Source organism: Barbus barbus, assembly GCF_936440315.1.
Source record: "Barbus barbus genome assembly, chromosome: 14".
Lineage (NCBI taxonomy): Eukaryota > Metazoa > Chordata > Actinopteri > Cypriniformes > Cyprinidae > Barbus > Barbus barbus.
Window position 1 is genome coordinate 25907027 of NC_136742.1, and position 20304 is coordinate 25927330.

The 20304-nt window shown below is 34.7% G+C and overlaps 1 protein-coding gene across 1 annotated transcript in view; it reads left to right on the forward strand.

Annotated features, from left to right (window-relative positions):
- LOC306880282 (mannosyl-oligosaccharide 1,2-alpha-mannosidase IA-like) overlaps positions 1 to 20304 on the forward strand; it is a 118534-nt gene that overhangs the window by 65515 nt on the left and 32715 nt on the right. Inside the window, exon 5 of the mRNA XM_079433725.1 lies at positions 12428 to 12522. Coding sequence (XP_079289851.1) covers positions 12428 to 12522 — 95 coding nt within the window. The remainder of the gene's footprint in view (positions 1 to 12427; positions 12523 to 20304) is intronic.

A 20304-nucleotide genomic window follows, 5' to 3' on the forward strand; every position in this document is an offset into this window, starting at 1 on the left:
AGAATAGAGAGAGGAATAGGAAAATGTTATCGTTGACAGTGTTTTGACAGGTGTGCGTAAAGCAGTCCTTCCTTTCTTCTTGTCACTGAGTGTCGTCTCCTATCTGATCTCGATGGTTTCAGACTACTCATCATGTGAGAGTGATCCAAGTGTGCTTTTTGTGAAAGTCTTTGAGTGAAGGTCAGCAAATGAAGTACTTGATAGTATCTTTCGCTCTGTTGTGTGTGTGTGTGTGTGTGCTTTATCTCTAACCAGGTAATGATTGATATAGGTGTGCTTTATGGTAAAATACCATTAGAAATTTTGGGGTCGGTAAGATATTTCATTCTATTTATTGAATTTTTTTAAGCATCTTATTCTCACCAAGGCTGCATATATGTGATGATAAATACAGTAAAACAGTAATATTGTGAAATGTTAATGCAATTTGAAATATCATATTTTTCTATTTTAATATATTTGAAACTGTAATTTAGTCCTAGGATGGCAAAGCTGAATCATTCTAATATGCTGATTTGATACTCAAAAACATTTATTATCAATGTTGAAAACAGTCATGCTACTTAATATTTTAGTGTAAATTGTTATACATTTTTCAGAATTATTTGATGAACAAAGTTCAAAAGAAATCAAAATAACATAAATGTCTTTACTGACACATTCGATCAACTTAATACATCCTTGCTGAATATAATTATAAATGATAAAATATGAATTTCTTTCAGAAAATTTCACTAACCCCAAGCTTTTCAATGGAAGTGCAAATGACTTTATATATTTTAACCACAATAAGGTTTTCACAATACCAGAGTTTTAGATGCCGATACACATGCGTGCATATTCTTAATTCTAGATATCGCAAATATGCTTTTGTGCACACAAAAGTTAGATATTAGCCATTTTAAAACATAAAATGACAAGTAGCTTTTAAGTATTGCACAATTAAGAAAATAACTTTTTTTACAAGTAATTAAGTTTTCTCAAGTTCTTTATTTACGTAAACAGTCAGGAGAAATGGAGGAAAAACTAAATTGTAAGCAATAAAATAAGAGCATCTGTTTGGCTGCATTTAAAAATGCAATCTCTCTGTCTAGATATAATTAGCTTCGTTTACAGGAAGAGATGGTAAAATCAAGAGCTTGTCAGCAGCTATCTTGCAGTCAGACCAGTATTGTTTTCGTATAGACTCTCTGTCAAAGTACTGCACTTGACAGCCCTATTCTTTAGTTTGGCAGTGGTCTGTGAAATCACACCAGCGCTTCCTGTTCTTCCTTTGATATGGCGAGGAATGACGTTCAGGGTCAGTGTGGCTCCACGTTCTCACTAGTTCTGCTTTATCAGTGAGCACAGGTGCGTCTCTGTGGCCTATTTCATCACAATGCTGAAAGCCTGTTCTCCATCTATCTCTCGTCCCTGTCATCTCATGCCATCCATCTTGTGTTTTCAACCAGCCCCTCATTTCACCTGAATGGCTACGGTATGACTACACTGTTTATCATTTCCAGACATGCCCTTGACAACTAAATGTTGGTGCCGACCATCACAGAGCTTACTGGTATTGTTAAGCTTGTATTTTTTTTTGCAAGTAGAATTTCCCCCCTCTTCTTCTTTTGATATGATGTGTCACAATGTCAAAGCCCATTCAGTGTGTCTGAACACAGAGACTTCAGTGTCTTATTGAAAAGAGCTGCAATAGGATCCGCCGCTGATAAATTCTGCTTCCATTCCGCCTGGCCACCTATTCATCCCTGTTGTATTATAAGCACAATGGCCCCATGTTACTGTATATCTGTCCTATTAAAAAGATGCCTGCTCAGCCTTAGAGGAATCAATTATTCCCCAGCTGTCTGTCACACCGTTGTACATGTCTGGCAGACAAACTCTGGAATTAATGCAGAATTAATTCATTACGGAGAAACGCACCAGCCAGCAGAAGCACAATTATGTCGGCGGATTTGTTGCATTCTTTATCAGGCTGAACAAGTTGGAAAAGGTGAGTTTTGGGCCTGTTTTCCATCACACTAAATGAAACGGTGTAAATGCAACAGCTGATTTCACACTGACTGCATTAATACTTGGAAAATAAAGTGAGGACTAGATTGTGATAACTTGATTGTCACAAAAGCTGTATTTATTATGAAAGCTATACTTTTATTCCACAAGGATGCGTTACAATTGATTTAATGTGTTAAGGAACACATCTGAAACAACAAATGTTCCTCTTGAGCACCAAATCAGCATTTTAGATTGATTTCTGAAGGATCATGTGACTCTGAAGAGTGGAGTAATGATGCTGAAAAATCTGATGCGGAATAAATAAAAAGTTAAAACATTTAAAAATAGAAAACTGTTTAAATTGTATTACATTTCACAATTTTATACAGTTTTTGTCATCAAATGAAATTTTTTTTGGGAGCAGTAGAGACTTGATGAAAAATGATTTATTTTTTTTATTATTATTTTTTGTGTGTGTGTCATAACCGGCATTGTAAATGTCTTTACTGTCCTTTTTTTTTTCTCACTGTCTAATTTGCAGACATTTCTTTCCACATAGATAATCAGATCACATTTTTATGTTAGATAATCAAACTTTCCAAAAATATTGAACAACTTCAACTACTTATTCTGGTAAGTTGCCAGTTTGCATGACCTGTAAATGGGAAAAAGAATGTAGAGACAGTTTTCACAAACAATTACAAAGAAATTTCAAGAAACGCATTGAATTAAACGGGAAATTTTGAAGTAGTCAAAGTAAAATAGTATTTTCGAGTTAAACTTATTCCGACGATCTTTGTTTACAACTTCAAAAACAAAAAAAAGTTTTTACAGTGTGCATTTAGTCCTCTACATGGCAATAAATGTCACTTAAAATTAGTTCATTGAAACTAAAAATTTGACTTAATTCAAAGACAGAGATTGGTTTAATCAACAGAAACTCAAATTATGTCTAAACAATATGAATTATCTAAGCTGATTTGACAAAAATAAAAAAGTTGTGATCAATCATTAATTTTTTTACAGTGTGAACTCTGGTATTGTGCTAAGATAAATACACACTACATCATGTGGTGTGAGAAACAGGCTTTACACTCTGTGTATGTAGATGTTCTAGTGGCAGCAGTTGGAGATCTGTGTGTTATGTGTCTGGATAGTATGACTACACAAACCAGATGTGAGCAGGCTGCTTCATTATTACAGCATGTCTTGTATTGCAGCCAAAGGGAAGCCAGCGCAGAGCAGCCGTTGACTGGAGCTCTGGGTGTAATTTACTGACTACGTTCATATGAGAGATCGCTCTCTCATACTCAGGTTTCCCAATCCAACCTTGGGGAAATATCACAGGTTTCATTATTCATTTAGTGCAATCCTCTTCTCTCTGTACATATCTTGAATACATCATTTGTACAGTGTTTTCCCTAAAGATACAAAAGATCTTGTGTGAAGAGAGATGAGTTCCTTTCCATCATGCTCATAAAGGCCGCTCTCAGAGTATACTGTTGGGTTAAACATAATCATGGTGCCACCATGGTGATGGCAGATATATTGATAATGCATGTATTGCCAAAAGGAGATTAGTTGTTTTTTTTCCCCCTAGTATATTTGTGACAGAACAGGTTATTTTATTTGCTTTAATGTTTGGTGTTTTTTTTGTTTTTCTTAAGTGCTTTGTATCCTGGCCATATATTAAAAAATAATAGTTAATATAGTAAAATATATATATTTTATATAAAACAAATGTAATATATAAAATGTATTCAGATTTATTAAATATTTATATTTAAAAATAGTATAGTTCCTGTAACACCCGATGTTGAATTTAAGAAAAAAAACATTTTATATAGATTTTTTTTGTGCGTTTAGACACATGCATTTTATTTTATTATTCAGTTTTCATCATTTTTATATGTAATATATTGGAAATATATCACACACACACACGTGCATAAAATATATTTATTTTATGTTCTCAAATGTATTTATAATATTTGAGAACATATATTTTTATATATTTGAGAACATATATTTCATAAACAATATTTGTTGTTATTGTTGACGTTATTGTTGTTATTACCTATATAGTTATTGGATAATGCTCAACATGTTCTATTATCAGACGATTAATAAATATTGACCTGGCTAAAATATGAGTCAGTCACAAGAACAGACATAATTACCTCATCTGTTTTTCTTTAGCAGTATGACTCCAGGTTAAACTTGAACTTGTAAGAGCATAAGTAGAAGCCTTGATTTCTCTCTTAAATGACACAGCATCTTTTGCTTGCTGTTCAAGCTGATGGTCACTAATGTTCTGATAATGACAGTGCCACAAGTTCCTGTGGGGTTAATAGGGTCCTCACTTTGTCTCGAAACTTTTTTTTTTTTTTTTCTGGTCATAGTTTCTGCTCATCTGTCTTGCCCTTGCATATATGCTGTTGGAGCTAAAGGCTATAAGCCTCATGGGCTAGAGCTGTCCCGCTCTGCTGACTTAAGATAAATATGCTGAAGTGTTCAGAGAAATCGCTTTCAGGTGCTGCGTTCAGAAGTGTCTCCTGCATGATCTACTGTAACAGACCCTGAGTGATGTCAAATGATGCTTTCTCCTGTATCAGAGGTGACAGCTATTTAGCACAGTACAGTGTTCAACAACTCTTTTGCATCTGCTAGGATTCTTAGTCTTTTCAATTAATTAAGAGGTTTTAATTATTAACAGGTGACTATTCTGTCTCTCTACATGCTGTCAGACCAGAAAGATATCAAGTGTAGTTTTTCACTTCAGGCCTTGGTGAAAATCAATATTGCATGATATGCAGTTTTTTTTTTTTTTTTTTTTTTTTAGTGTGTGTAAATAAATGTATGTGTGTGTGTGTGTGTATATGTAGCCTATATATAAAAATTATTATTAAAACTAAATCGATTAACTTAACACCAAATTGATTTTATATTAGAAATATTAGTGAATAAATTTTTAATTAATTACCTTTTTTTGTTTTTTTGTGTTTTGCTGCCATGATGCTTCTGTTCAAGGAAAAAAAAAATGTGACGGATCCCAGCAGTAGAGTTCAGTTATCATTCCCATATGTACCCCAGAAAAAGTCTAAATTTAACATTTTAATGTTGGCCGAGCATTGCTCAACGTATGAGCAATAATAATAGCGATGCTTGCTTTGGTAAACACCGCTGCTATCTGTTTGGATGGATAATAACTATTTACAGTGTTTGAAAATGCATTAAAAGAACCTTTAATTTGGTAAAAGGAGTTCATCTGGGCTATGGCTTCTGGGATTTTCATTTGGTAATGTTGACCTTGTTTTGTCTGCCTGGTTTACCTTGGATTGATCTGATAATAGATTCTTTCACAGCAATTAATCTTTTAGACCTAAATCTGGTTTCCAGAAGTATCTGGGAAAAAATTCACTCTGTTTAATGAAATATCGAAGCGTCACTTTCATTTTGTAATAAAGGTTACTGAAACGGTATTTCTCTCAAAGCAACACTGCTGTCCACTTTGCTGTGCAGATCTACCTTAAAGTTAATTATAGAATTAATTAATTTGTGTTACCTGATTTGAAGAAATTAAGTCTAATTTGCATGCAGCACCTTTGCTGATGGTTTAGCCGTATGTTCACGTCTCCATACTACTTTCTGAGCTCCCTCTGCATGAGCGTTGGTCCTCATGGTGGAGTAAATGTCAACCTTTGTCAAAGCGGTCTCGAGCTTAAGGGCTTTGCTTTCATAGCTATTTCTTGAACCTTTCTGTCCTCTCGTCTCCATATCTGAATCAGACTGATCTCTGGGTGAGCGTGGCAGGTTTTGGGGGGCTTTAAAAGGGTCAGATTGCTTTCTGCAGCTGTGTGCTCCATTCCCTGTAGTTCTAACAGTAATCTAGGTAAAAGCTGATGAGGTTCTCAACTCACCGTCCACTGACAAAGCAATTTATCTCATTTATTGGACGTCTAGCACTCGACCAGCAGTCGTTTTTTTGTCTTGCACACGCTCATACACACTTGCACTTGCACCTTGAAGTGGGACAGTGGCTATACTTTTGGCAATACATGTGTTAGCAGTGGGACATTTTTGAGCATATAGTCTGCTTGACCTTCTTTTACTTCTCTCCAGCGTTTTTTTTTTTTTTTTTTTTTTTTTTACACATAATAAAACTATTATTATTATTATCATCATCATTATAATAATAATTATTATTATTATTACTACTGCTACTAATAAAATATTTTTTTATTAAGTTTTATAGTCTGCTTGATCTTTTACTTCTCTCTAGCGTTACTTTTCACACTTCATTAAAAAATATTATTATTATTATTATTACTGCTGCTAATAAAATATTATAATTTAAGTTTTATAGTCTGCTTTACCTTTTATTTCACACTTAATAAAAAAATATTATTATTATTATTATTATTACTGCTACTAATAAAATATTATAATAATATTTTGCTGCAATAATAATAATAATAATAATAATAATAATAATGTATTCTCATTAGTAGCATTATTACGTTATTAATATTTTATAATTTCTTGATTATTAATTTTATAAATAAATATTAAACAGAATAAATATATATTATTAAATATATAATAAACATAATACTGTGATTTTTATTTTTTTTATATTTTTTATTTTATTAATAATAATTATTAGTCATTGTTAAACAGTCATGGTAAAGAGTTGTACATAGGCAAGCGTAACTTAATTATGCTTAATTTTTTAATTTGTCAAAAATATACCTTCTTGTTGTCGCCATTATTATTATTGTCAAATGCATGTGAAAAGCTAATCCAAAGATGCTATTATTACTATTAGGATTAATATTTATTTTATTTATTCAGCTAAAGTTTTGCACAGACAAGCACAATCTTAATTTAATGCTTAATTTTGTAATTTGTCAAATTAACCTAATCAGACGCTACAAAATCTTTACTCCACTGATAAATTAAAGTCAACCACATACACATCTGTAGCATGCTGTGGTCATCAGTTCTCATTTTATATTAAAGGCTGACTGTTTTTGATATATTGAACATTGTCATGATTTATTTGAAAATATCTAGCAGGGCTGCTCTGTTTTGTTTTGGAGGCTCAGGGGTTTTATTACAGGCATTGATCAAAGTGATGGCATGCTTTGAGTGATCGACTCTCCCATAATCTCCGATTGTGCTCATGCTGATGGCATTGTAATCTGGAATGACAGTCCACAGGCTCAAATGTTCTTTTAAACCTGCTTACATGAAGCGCTGAATGTGGCAAATGCTGGCGGCATCCAACCAGACAACCTGCTAAGTGAATTCACATGGACGAGATAACGGCTCACCTTGTGTTTGAAGAGCAAGGGCGAGCACACAGACTTCATCTAGGACGTCGAGGCGCTGGGGAAAACGCTACGAAGCGATGCATGCTTCCATGTGTTGACCTCATCCTTGATATGCAGACAGAATGACGGACTTGGAGGAAAAGACGTCCTCATTTAGAGCCGTACAGCGGGAATTATGATCAGTATTCTGTTTAGATAATACTGACTCTTCGCTGTTACAATTAGGATGATGCATCATGTCTCTGATTTCCCATGATTTAATCCCACTTGTGTGATGATTGTTGTTTTACTGCTGTATACCAGTGCAGTGCTTTTATTCCATAGTAAATTTTGGCAAGTCATTGCATTGCAGTTTGATTTCTGCCTGTGCCGTCTGCTTTTGTGGTGTTTAGAAAGGCTCTCACGCAGCGATCTGGCTGTGCTCAGGGGACCTTTGCATTGTGGGCTTTCTGACTCACAGGATGAATTACAAGAGGGATGAGTAAATCTGGCCCTCTGACACAGATCTGCATGCAGATCTCTGCATCTCCTTCGCCAAAGCTAAACTTTGCACAACAAATATTGTATATCTTCAATATTTGTTTAATTGGAACATAATGTAGAAAGCTGTCCATTTAAATGTTAAAGACTTAAATGTGCAGTCGCAGAAACTGCCTGTCAGGAAGAGAGTCGAACAGATGTAGAACTAACTTTGAGGTAGTAATCATGGGCCAACGTTACAAGTGGATCTTAATCTAATATGCTTAATTAGTGCTGTGTTGTGACTGTATCTTTTTTTTTTTTTTACATAAGCATGTGTTTTGATGACATATTTTGGTTTAATATGAGAGATTTGTGGTAATTTAAATGTTTTCTATTTTGTTAACATTTTATCAAAGGTTTTATTGTAATGTGAATTATTTGTGACTCTTGGACAAATCGTTAAGAATTTTTTATACGGAACTTAAACTGTATAGACTGTGTTTTAGACAGAAATATCTTGTTATAGCTAGTCGTGATAATTGTGGCAGACCAAAAAATTTCACCATAGCCAGTTAAAATCTGAAAAATTTATTATTTTCATTGAAGTATTTTATTTTTATATTTAATATTGATTATATATTATGTTATAAATTATTTTGTAATATAATACATTATAAAAATAAAATAAAGCGTTTTTGTTTACATAATATATGTGTGTACTGTATATTTGTTATGTATATAAAAATACACATGTATACAGTATATATTTTGAAAGTATTTACATGTGCATATACATTTATATATTTATAACATATTAGTATTAAATATATACATGCATGTGTTTGTATTTATATATACATAATAAATATACACGCACTGTAAAAAAAAAAAAAGTTGAACCAACTTAAAATTTTAAGGCAACCAGCTTCAGAAAACTGAAAAATCTTCTGAAGCTGGTTGCCTTCAATTTTAAGTTGGCTTAAGTTAATCGCAAATAATCTTTTGACAGCACTACACACACACAAACACATATCAGGGCTCGACATTAATGCTTGTCCGGGACAAGTGAAAGAGAAATTTACTTGCCCAATGGGACAAGTAACTTGAAAAAGTCAATACCAGAAACAATAATAACTGCCTTTATTTATGATATAGCCTTTGTTATAGGGGTGTGCGCGATATATATCGCAGGGGTAGACAATAAGGGAAATTTGCCACTGGCCCTCCGGGCCAGTGTCTTTTGAAGTTCACTGGCCCAGGTCAACGCGTCGGGTATTGATCCCAATAATCACGAAAAAGAACAGTTTGCTTTAACAACATGAATAACATTTATTTTTTTTAAGGTAGGTTTAGTGCAAAGTGCAGCAAAACTGTGCAAAAACATGAAACAAGTGCAAATAAACCTATTGCATAGGATTCATTCTCCGTAGTCACACAGCAATTCATTATATTATGTTCATACCATAGGTTTCATACACGTTAACTTTTTTCTAACTTACTTGTCTGCATATGTGGGCATTGATCTGCAGAGCTCACAGTAAACCTCTTTTTTTTTCTTGATCGTAGCCCAGCTAGGGGTGGGTGATATGGGAAAAATATCATATCACGATTTTTTTTTAGAAATATCACGATTCACGATTTTATGACGATTCTTTGTCATGTTGGTTTTACAAGTTGTCTGAGCATTACAGCCAAACTAGAAAGACAAAGCCTTTCAAGGTAACAAAAAACAAAAAAAAGACATGGCAGATATTTAGGCCAAAGTGGGCGAAGATAAAAATCTTTGTCATCATTCTATCTTTCTTATTTTTTAATAAGAACAAAGATACAAATTACAAATACACAAAATATACAAATAAAACAAACTGCTTTATTTTCAGGTACAATAGGTGTATTTAGCAGAGCATTCAATGAAATTGAATGAACAAGTATAAAAATAAAACACTAGATAGACTGATTCCTAAAGCAACTGTATTAAAGTTTTTCAGTCAAGAATAGTGAGTGATTTTTCTGTGTTTTGTTGTTTTGTTAACATTAAATGAATAGTTCCCCCAAAAATAAATATTCTGTCATCTGTCTGTCAATTCTGTCATAATGTTTTATTTTTATACCATCATTTACTCAAAAGTTGTTTTAAACCTGAATGAGTTTTTTTCTTCTGCTGAACATAAATGCTATTTTGAAGAAGGTGGAAAACCAAACAGTTGCTGGTCCACAGTGACTTCCATAGGATTTTTCATTCCTGCTATCAAAGTCAAAGTGGACCAGCAACTGTTTGGTTACCCTCATTCTTCAAAATACCTTATTTTGGGTTCAGCACAAGAAATTAATAGAGGTTTGGGACAACATGTGAGTGAGTAAATAATGACAGAAATTAAATTTTAGGGTGAACTATTGGACTAATGACAGTCGACAGCATGTTTAGTGTCCTGTCCCTTTAAGAGCTGCACGCATCTAATATACAGGCACTCATCTGTTTCTCTCTTAACTATTTACTTTCATTTTAGAGATAACCAACTGAGTCTGTATGTAAACCTTGTGTGCTTTGACAGTATTAGCGCAAAAAATAAGTTAGTTGAGTAATCAGGAGCTGTTAGACAGGCTTTTTAGCGCGCGTGCTTCAGGTGTATGTGCTCAGAAAAAGCGCAGACCAGCGCGCGAATGAAACATTTAACCAGCAAGGCTTGTGTGCAAATAATTTACTTTTGCGATCGCGAATAAGTGCAGTGTCCTGTCAGAGTAACTCTACTGCTGTATGTCGTGTTGTACAGTATATAGAGACGGAAGCGTCAGAACTGTATTTGACAATGTGTGCTGTAGCACGATACTACCATATTTCTTCAAAAGCAGATCGTGGAGACATTTTTATCGTCCACGATCAAGCCCAGCCAATTCCAGCGGTCTCGCCACTGGGGCTGAAACTTTCTCTGCCTTTTCTTTTCGTATTCCCTTTCGATTTCCCTCAATTGATTTCCCTCAATTCCTCTGGTGATTTTCTCTTCCTTGCCTTCTCTTTTTTACCCGGCGTTTGGCCGGGTGATGTGGGTTTCAGAAACATGTAGCCTAGCTTAATAGTAGCTATAGGTAGGTGCTGAGCAGCAGTGTGCAGTTTGCGCGCGTAACCGCGGGAGCGAGCAAGGCGGTCGGGATCACGTAACGTGTTAGCGGTGGTTACCGAGACGATTAAACAGAAATCAAAACACAGAACCACAGGTAATTAATGTGAAATTAGACTTTTTTTAATCGAGGCATTATTTTTACTGGCCCCACCGGGCTAGTGGTTGGAGCGATCTGGTGGCCCTGACGGTTTTAAAAGTACGTCCGGGCCACCGGGCCAATTATATTGTCGACCCCAGTATCGTTTGCGATAATCGCACTTTTTTTTTTTTTTTTTTAATTTATTTAAAAAGGAAAATCTAAGTAAATAAATTAAATGTGTTTTGTATAACTACAATAAATAATTATATTTAAAATTCTCTCTCCGGGCAAGTAACATTTATACTCGAAGTAAATGACAAATGTACTTGTCCGAAGGATAACCACATGACAATGCTTAATGTCAAGCCCTGCATATATATATATATATATATATATATATATATATATATATATATATATATATATATATATATATATATATATATATATATATATATATATATATATATATATATATACTGTCAAGAACTCTCTTATGCTTATAAAGTCTGGATTAAACAGTATTATTATGAGATATTATTGTGATTTTCTATTTAAATATGTTAAAATGTAAATTATTAATTTGATGCAAAGCTGAATTTTCAGCATCATTACTCCAGTCTTCAGTATCACATGATCCTTCATAAATCATTCTAATATGCTGATTTGCTTCTCAAGACATATTTATCATTATTATCAATGTTGAAAAAAAGTTGTGGTGCTTAATGTTTATTTTGACGATTATTTGATGAATAGACAGTTCAAAAAAGCAGCATATACTGTATATGAAACAGATTTTTTTTGTAACATTATCAATGTCTTGTTACTTTTGATCAGTTTAATGCATCCATGCTGAATAAAGCATTCTTTTTCATTAACAATCTTACTGCCCCCAAACCTTTGAGTGGTAGTGATGATAATGTATTTATTTTTATTTCAATAATTAAACACAAGTGTTGAACATGGCCACTTTACGTATCACTAAAACAAAAATTCTGTGTTTGGATAAAAGAGCTAAAGCCAGATTAGTCCGCTTCGGCTCAGTGCGATATCTTCTCCGCAGCCAGCAGAAATGCAGCATATTTGCTGGTCGAGGGATTCGTAGCGGCTCCCTGATGGTTTGAAATGTCAGAGGAGTGGAATGAAGGGCCAGGTAGCAGACAGAAGATGACAGGCAGGCAGCAGGTTTACAGCGGGCCGCGTGCCCTCGTCTTATCTGCTGTTATCAGCCGTCTCCCGGATCCTGCCCTCAGCAGAATATCAATGCCTCTCTTTCTGTCAGTCGACTCTGTGTATCATGCAAATATGACTGATAAAATAAATATGGTGAGTTTATGGGAAGGCAGGGGCAGCCAGAGGTTACACGGCTCTGCCGCTGCTGTGTACGGATGAGGTTAGACTAACCTCTGTGTCTGTCTGTCTTTCTTTTACTTCAGGTGTTCAGGAGAAAAGCTGTTGAACTAGGAGAGAAGCTGTTGCCGGCTTTTAAGACCCCGACTGGCATCCCTTGGGCTCTTCTCAACCTAAAGAGGTCAGTGACGCACAAACAAACATTTCCGTATGAACTCCTGAGGCTTTCTTCAGCCAAGCAGGTCAGGTCTCTCCACTGCATGTCTTATAAACTCACAAGCGCTGGATCTGAATCCTCAAACCCAGCAGCGGCTCTCGTGTCACCTGTGCACCTGGCTCTCCGAGATATGAATCTTGAGTTTGTTGGGATAATTTTTTTGCAGAAGCCTTTTTTTTGCAGCTCAATTTGACCGTTTAAATGTTGCTCTCTTTGTTGTTGTTTATGCTGTACTACATTTTTTTGTAATTTGACATTTCAGCTACCTTGGTCTCAGATATATCAGTTGAAGGGATAGTTCACCCAAAAATGGAAATTTGCTGTTAATTTACTCAGCCTCAGGCCATCCAAGATGTGGGTGAATTTTTTATTTTTTTTCTTCTTCTTCAGTATAACAGCTTAGGTGAAAACGTGGTCCTTGGTCATTCATAAAATGCAAGTTAGTGGCTACCGTCACTTAAGAGTAAAAAAAAACATATACAGGCAAGACAAAATTATTACCCATGGCTCTTGACTATATATATATATATATATATATATATATATATATATATATATATATATATATATATATATATTAGTGCTGTCAAAATTAGCGCATTAACGCAGGTGATTAATTTTTCCAGTTTAACGCGTTAAAAATATTTAACGACGTTAACACAGGGGCGGGGCTAGTGTTGGCCACCCCACTCACAACTGCTGCCTCTGTCTCTTTTTTCTTGCTAATTTAGTCACAGAACGTCTTTACGAGCATTTCAAATAGGAGATGTTTCAGACGCGTGCTTCAACTTCACTTTAGCGTCAGGCGTGAGTCAAAGGAGCGCGGAAACTGTACTGTACTGAACAAAGGCGCTGCCGCACGCTGTAGCCTTTATCATTTCATATCAAAGCGCGAAAGAAACGATGTGCATGCAATGTCGTGGTCAGTTAAGTCATGAAGGTGATTAAAACTGCCTTAAAACTGTGCTTGCGTGAAATATATGAGTCACATTTAAGAACATGTCTCTGAAATGGTTTTCAAAACTGTCCTGCACTTTCTCACTCATCTAACACACTCGTCAGATCATTAATAGAGACTTTAAGACCTGAAGTAGGTCAGAAAATGTAAAGTGAGTTGAGAGAAAACACGATGCGTGTCAGATCCGCCTCGGCAGCTCTTAAAGAAAAAGCACTAAAATATATATATATATTGTGTGTGTGTATTTTGGCTCTCATCCAGTAAGAATTGAGTTTGAGCTGTCCGTTTTATAATGTTAGTTACAGAACATTAACCCTGTAAAGCCTGACATGAAATAATAGTCAGAAAAATCTTTTTTTATATATATATATTATCATATTTAATGTATCAAATATCATATTTGGTATGTAAGGGTTATGTTTAATATAGAATGATAAAAGAGGAAAAAATAACACCTTTTAACAGGGCCCAAAGTAAGTAAAATATGCAATTTAGTTTTTGTACTTTACATCAAGTTTTTGTACTTTACATCAATGAGATGTTTATATTAATATATCACATTACTTGCATTAAATGCTTATAAATATCAGTTGTCACTCTATATTTCTCTATGTCTGAGTAAAATCAAATTTAAAAGCTTCGTTTTATGATCAAAACTCTGTAGTTTTATATAATGCATTACAATACAATAGTGATTGAGAGATGAAGAAATAAATGTTCCTCAAAAGACTTATTTATTATATTGGATACATTTTAACAGGATTTTCTAAAAGATGATGTACAGATAATCAAGTAACTTAAGTTTAAGTCCAGTAAATGTTCATCTTGACATATTACTATACACTTTATACCTTATAAAAAACTGAAAATATTTTACACGCATGTACCATGACCTGAATTATACAATTATGTAAAAAAAAAAAAAGTGCACAACAGGTTTTTCAGCAAGTTTCGATCATGCTGATAATTTAGAAGTCTTAGAAATAAACATATCAAATATCATAAACTAGAATTTGTGCTGATGCCATACTTATCTTTCATTATAATCCTTATCTTTTCAATTGCAACCATCACTTTCCATTTAAAAAGAGAAAATAATCAAATAAGATCGATTTCATTTGTGGTATATTTATTTCACAAAGTTGATACTTTACAGCAAAAATATTGGGATAACAGACCATGACCATAATCTAAAATTACATAATATAGAGTATGTGGTCATATAGCCCACTCCTATTTCATACACTTCTAACAGAGTCAGAGATTCCAGATGTCCTGGTCTGTGATGGATGTCTGGCCACCCCAAGCTCTTCAATCGTAAGCAAGCAGGAAATCAGTGCAGAGGTCCCGAGAAAGACAAGCTGTCAGAGGATTTGATTGGATGAGTTATCCCTCGACTGACCGTATACACAACACTTGTCTTTTTGCAGTCGGGCACCGCTGGCGAGACTGCAAAAAGACAATGCAGAACGAGTGGGCGGCTCATGGCAGAGAGCAGAAACACACTTCAGTGTTTATCCAAGCTTTTCATATTAGCTTGAGTGTCCGAGGTGTGTTTCCTTGTTTAAACTGCAGTAGGACTGGAGTGAAGTGCTCTGACAAATGCTCTAAATGGAGCGGCTGAGCGTTTTATAACAAGGAGCGGCTAATAACACAGCTACAGGACAAATGGTCTTCACTTCCTGTCAGTAAATATAGCTTTCCACCATATCTGCACTTAGCACAAGCGCTCCTATCACCTCTAGCGAAGGCGCTTTCCTCCCTCCATGTGGGTCACCTACATCATTAATTCGGTCCACATCGCTAATGCTGTTTGCTTCCACGCTATTGTTCACTTTGGCTCGAGGCACCTGTGGTGCCGCCGCCATACGCCTGTAATTCGTGTCGCAGACCCTTCTCAGGCTGAATGTGGTTATGTAAGTGTATTCATCTAGTGGGCAGGCATATCCTAATGCACTTTCATGAAATGTACGCTGTTGAAGGCATTTCAAAGAAGGACAATGATTTATTTTGTAAAAGGATTCTCTGGTTTTTATGGGCTTTTAATGGCTGTATAAGACAAGACGGTGGAGGGACACAGGAAATCATCAGGGAGAGTGAAAGGGGTCGTGAGGAACTAAACTCAATTTGAGGGTAGTATTGAACTCAAACCTGTGTGCTAGGATCTGAAGAATTCTCACGCATATCACTATGTATGTATCCCCTTAATTTAGTCATTAATTTCTAAAGTACACATAATAAATGTAAAGTATATTAAATATAAATATATTGTTATATGTAATAAATATAAAGATTAAATAGAGAGAAAGAGAGGTATGAAACAACATTAGTTCATGTGAGTACACCCCTAAGTGAAAATGTCCAAATTGGGCTCAATTAGCCATTTTCTCTCCCCGGTGTCATGTGACTCGTTAGTGTTACAAAGTCTCAGGTAAATTTGGTGTTATCGCTCTCACTCTCTCATACTGGTCACTGGAAGTTCAACATGGCACCTCATGGCAAAGAACTCTCTGAGGATCTGAAAAAAAGAATTGTTGCTCTACATAAAGTTGGCGTAGGCTATAAGAAGATTACCAAGACCCTGAAACTGAGCTACACCACGGTGGCCAAGACCATACAGCGGTTTAACAGGACGGGTTCCACTCAGAACAGGCCTCACCATGGTCGACCAAAGAAGTTGAGTGCACGTGCTCAGCGTCATATACAGAGGTTGTGTTTGGGAAATAGACGTATTAGTGCTGCCAGCATTGCTGCAGAGGTTGAAGGGGTGGGGGGGTCAGCCTGTCAGTGCTCAGACCATACGCCGCACACTGCATCAAATTGGTCTGCATGGCTGTCGTCCCAGAAGGAAGCCTCTTCTAAAGATGATGCACAAGAAAGCTGTACACTCACTACTTTACATTGTAGCAAAGTGTCATTTCTTCAGAAACGATATAAAATATTTACAAAAATGTGAGGAGTGTACTCGCTTCTGTGAGATACTGTATATCATATACATATAATTATATAAATAAAAATGTTTATACTTTTATTTAAATATAAGGGATATTAATTCTATTTTTACCAGGGCTTGAAAACTAAACTAAAAGTCAATCGGTTCACTCCGAGCTGAATCGATATTTTAACGTTTACGTTCCTGCGTTCCTCTGTATTATTACCGTTCCGAAATGGTTAGAGTAGAAAAAAATTATGGTTAATAGCGTTTTTTTATTGTCTTTGCCTATAATAATAATGATGATGATAATGATAATAGTAACAAAGTACAGTGTTTTCTTTACACAAAAAGAAAACAAAAAACAAATAGATGGTATTTTAACTCACTGTGCTTAGTCACAGCTAATACAGCATCATCTTTTCTAGATTTTTTAAATTTCTAAATGTAGGCTACTAAACAAAAGAAAAAAAAAATATTAATGCTTTAAAGACAATAAAGTATTTTTTTAAATTTATTTAAAAATGTTTGCTGCATTGTTAAAAGAACGCTCCTTGTATAAAATTGCGTTTTTTAGGGGGAAAAAAACATAGGCTAAGCCACATCGCATTTTATTAGGATATTATTCAGAAATAATGTAGGCTAAAATGCCGGTAAATCAAAAATGTTTACAAACATTATAAACAGTTATTAGTTTCTCTCCACAACAAATGCTCTAAACTTAAGGCTTCTATAAAAGGCTATACAACGTCATTCCAAAAACAAATTAAAGGTGAAACTGATGCCTACCTCTCTCACTCGGCACAAATCCAAATGTTTCCATATTCTCGACGTATCAACTAATATTATTTATTATATGCTTTTACTTTCATCGACGTAAAACATCATCCTTCACATCGGCAATAACAGCACAGTGAGTTACGCTGAACGCAACAGATCGGACAACAGAGCACTGTAACATTTTACACGTTCCTTTAACTGTATTTTATTTTGATAATGAACTGGCTGCAATGTCGCAAAAATATGTGTCTTTGTGCGCGTGAGGCGCCAGCGCGATATGGCCATACCAACGCTGGTTGTTATACAGATGCAAGACATGATTCAAAACTGTCAAGATACCGCAAAACAAACAAAACTGTAAAGCTTTAGCAAAATAAAGAGAACTACTTTCTGCCATCTCATTTTCCTTTCCGAAAATGTTGGAATGTGTCACAATGAACCGTAGGCCTAACTCAGCATTTTTTTTTTTCTTTCGTTTGTTAATCTGTCAGTGATTTACGTGAAATATATTTAGTGTATAGGCATATTTCCTTTTTATGCACGCCTATAGTTTTATTGTTTTCTCCGTTCACAGAAGCGCTGCAGGTGCTCTGTTGAATCCATCTTACACTGTCCTCGGATAAACTCTTGCTGGTGCATTGCCATTGCGACTAGAGTTCACAGCTGAGCGCGGGCAGGCATTTCACTCGCTGGATGCGTCAGCATAACATTTGCATAGTCTGTACTACTTGAATTCCTGATTGGTTGACAGCAAATTTCAAATATTAAATGGAACTATAAAATAACGTTAACGGTTAATGGCCATTTTAAAATTTTCGATTCTGTTCGGAACTATAAAATTAGATTTTGTTTCTGGTTCTTTTCCAGTCAAAATTTTGTTCATTTGTTCATTTCCGGTTTTCGTTCCTTGAACCGTTTCAGAGCCCTGATTTTTTTTTTACACATACATTTATTAATTTATAGCCATTTTATTATTACACCAGTTTTTATGCCTGTTTTATATTATTTATAAATATTAGCCTATTTTGTTTTTTAGTTTCCATGCTGAATTTATTTTTGTTACATTTGTAAATTAATATTATTTCTATTTTAATTTTGTAGAAATATATGTCAGACAGTATATTTTTTCAATTACAAATTGTATTTATATAAAAGTGTCCATGTAATTATTACCACATTTTATGCAGATTTTTGCATAGTTTTATACTGTTTATGTTAGTAATTGTATTTATAAATTATTAAAGTGTCATTTATATTTTATTTTAAATAATAGAAATATATGCCAGAGTTTGTTTCCATTTAATTTATCAAAACTTTTTAAAATTTATAAATTTTGTTTACAGTTTCCATACTTTTTTTAAAATGTAACATCCCCAAATTTGATAATTAAAAAAAAAAGAAATATACAAATGCAAAAATACAGAATTTCATAACATTCTAGATCCCAAACATTTACATGAGCTTTTTATATAAAAACAGTTTGTGCAGTTGTAGTTTGTGTGTTTTCAGTTGCCAGTATGGAAATGGTTAAAACTGACATGCTGGCATAGACACTAATGATAACCAATCCAAGATAATCGTAAAACCTCAGCGATAAAGAGGTGAAACATCGGGTAGCTGGGGCTTTTAAAAACTCAGTGACTAGCTGTTGTTTGCTCTGAGGGGTCCTCGGCGGTGCCATCGTCCTTGATTTAGCCTTCTGTTCTTGTGTGTTGAAAGCTCCAGAAAGGAGATCATAATCATATTCAATGTCTGATGTGAGCATGAATCACAGCCATCTTCAGTTTCTGTGCTGTGAATTCATATTCTCTTCTGAATCTGTTTAACTGTGCAGATCTAGAGAACTCATCAAAGACAGTAAAACGATGCTGCAGTTATGAAACCCACTTATTAGAAAAAGGTGTCAAACCATGTTTGGACAGACGTCAGTGTGAGTATTGACCCACTTGCAGTAGCAACCAGCCTTAAGCCAAAAGAAATTTGAATTTGTATGTGGGCTTTATTATTATGCCGTCTGTCTGCTGTGAGTCCCCAGTGTTCAGGCAGAAAATTAAAGGCAAAGACAGAAGAGGCCTAATTTTACAGACAACCTTGACCCAGATTTGGCTGGAGCAAGACTGAAGGTCTCTGTGGATGACTTTCCCTTCACACCGTCCCTTCTCCTTGTATGTCTCGCTGTATGAGCATAACATTCACACAGTGTGAACAGTCATAATGTGTAGTCTCTAATTGTGGCATACAATCCAAATTTGAACATTTAGTGCTGCTTAGAAATGCACAAAGCATTTGTTCAATTAACTGCAAGACGACACGACTCCCGGCATGTTTGAAATGAAACCAGCAGTAAATGTGTCATTATTTGCTTCTGGTTCTTGATGCAGTTGTTTCCTTTTGTTCCATTTTCCGCTTTGAAGGATTTTTACGATTGTTTCAGTCGTTTAATGCTTGATTACTGCTTTTTAAACGCTTGCAGTTCACTCGTGAAAGACACATTTATGAACCAATTAATTCCATGGTATTTGAAAGTGGACTTTAAAACGTTGTTTGGTTGAAAGAGAAAGAAGAGATGAAGAAGAGAAAGAAATGGTAGATTAATGGCCAGTTCTTTTCATAGAGGTATTGAAGTTTTTCATGTCAAAGCACCACTTTCTGTCTCTTTTTAGTTGATGGTTTGGCTGAATGTATTAGAAAAAGATTGAAATTTCAACTGCTTTCACAAAACATTTGTTATAACAATTTCCCTAAGTACTATTTTCTTCTTTTCTAACTTAAGAAAAAGAAAATCAAGAACATTGGTTTATTGAAAAGAATGTTCCTGGTATGTTTCTTTCTTTTTTGGAACATTTCTTTCTTTCTTTATAAGAAAAAAAGTCACCCTCATGTTTTGGAAGTCACCCACATGACTTTGCAATAACACAAAAGAAGATCATTTGAATATCTGTTTTATCCATATAATGAAAATATCGATATAATTTGTATAACCCAATATCATTTGTATAGGACTCCACTGACTTACAAAAGGACCAAAAAAAAAAAAAGCCTTTTCAGTGAGACATCCATCCATGTTTTTTTTTTA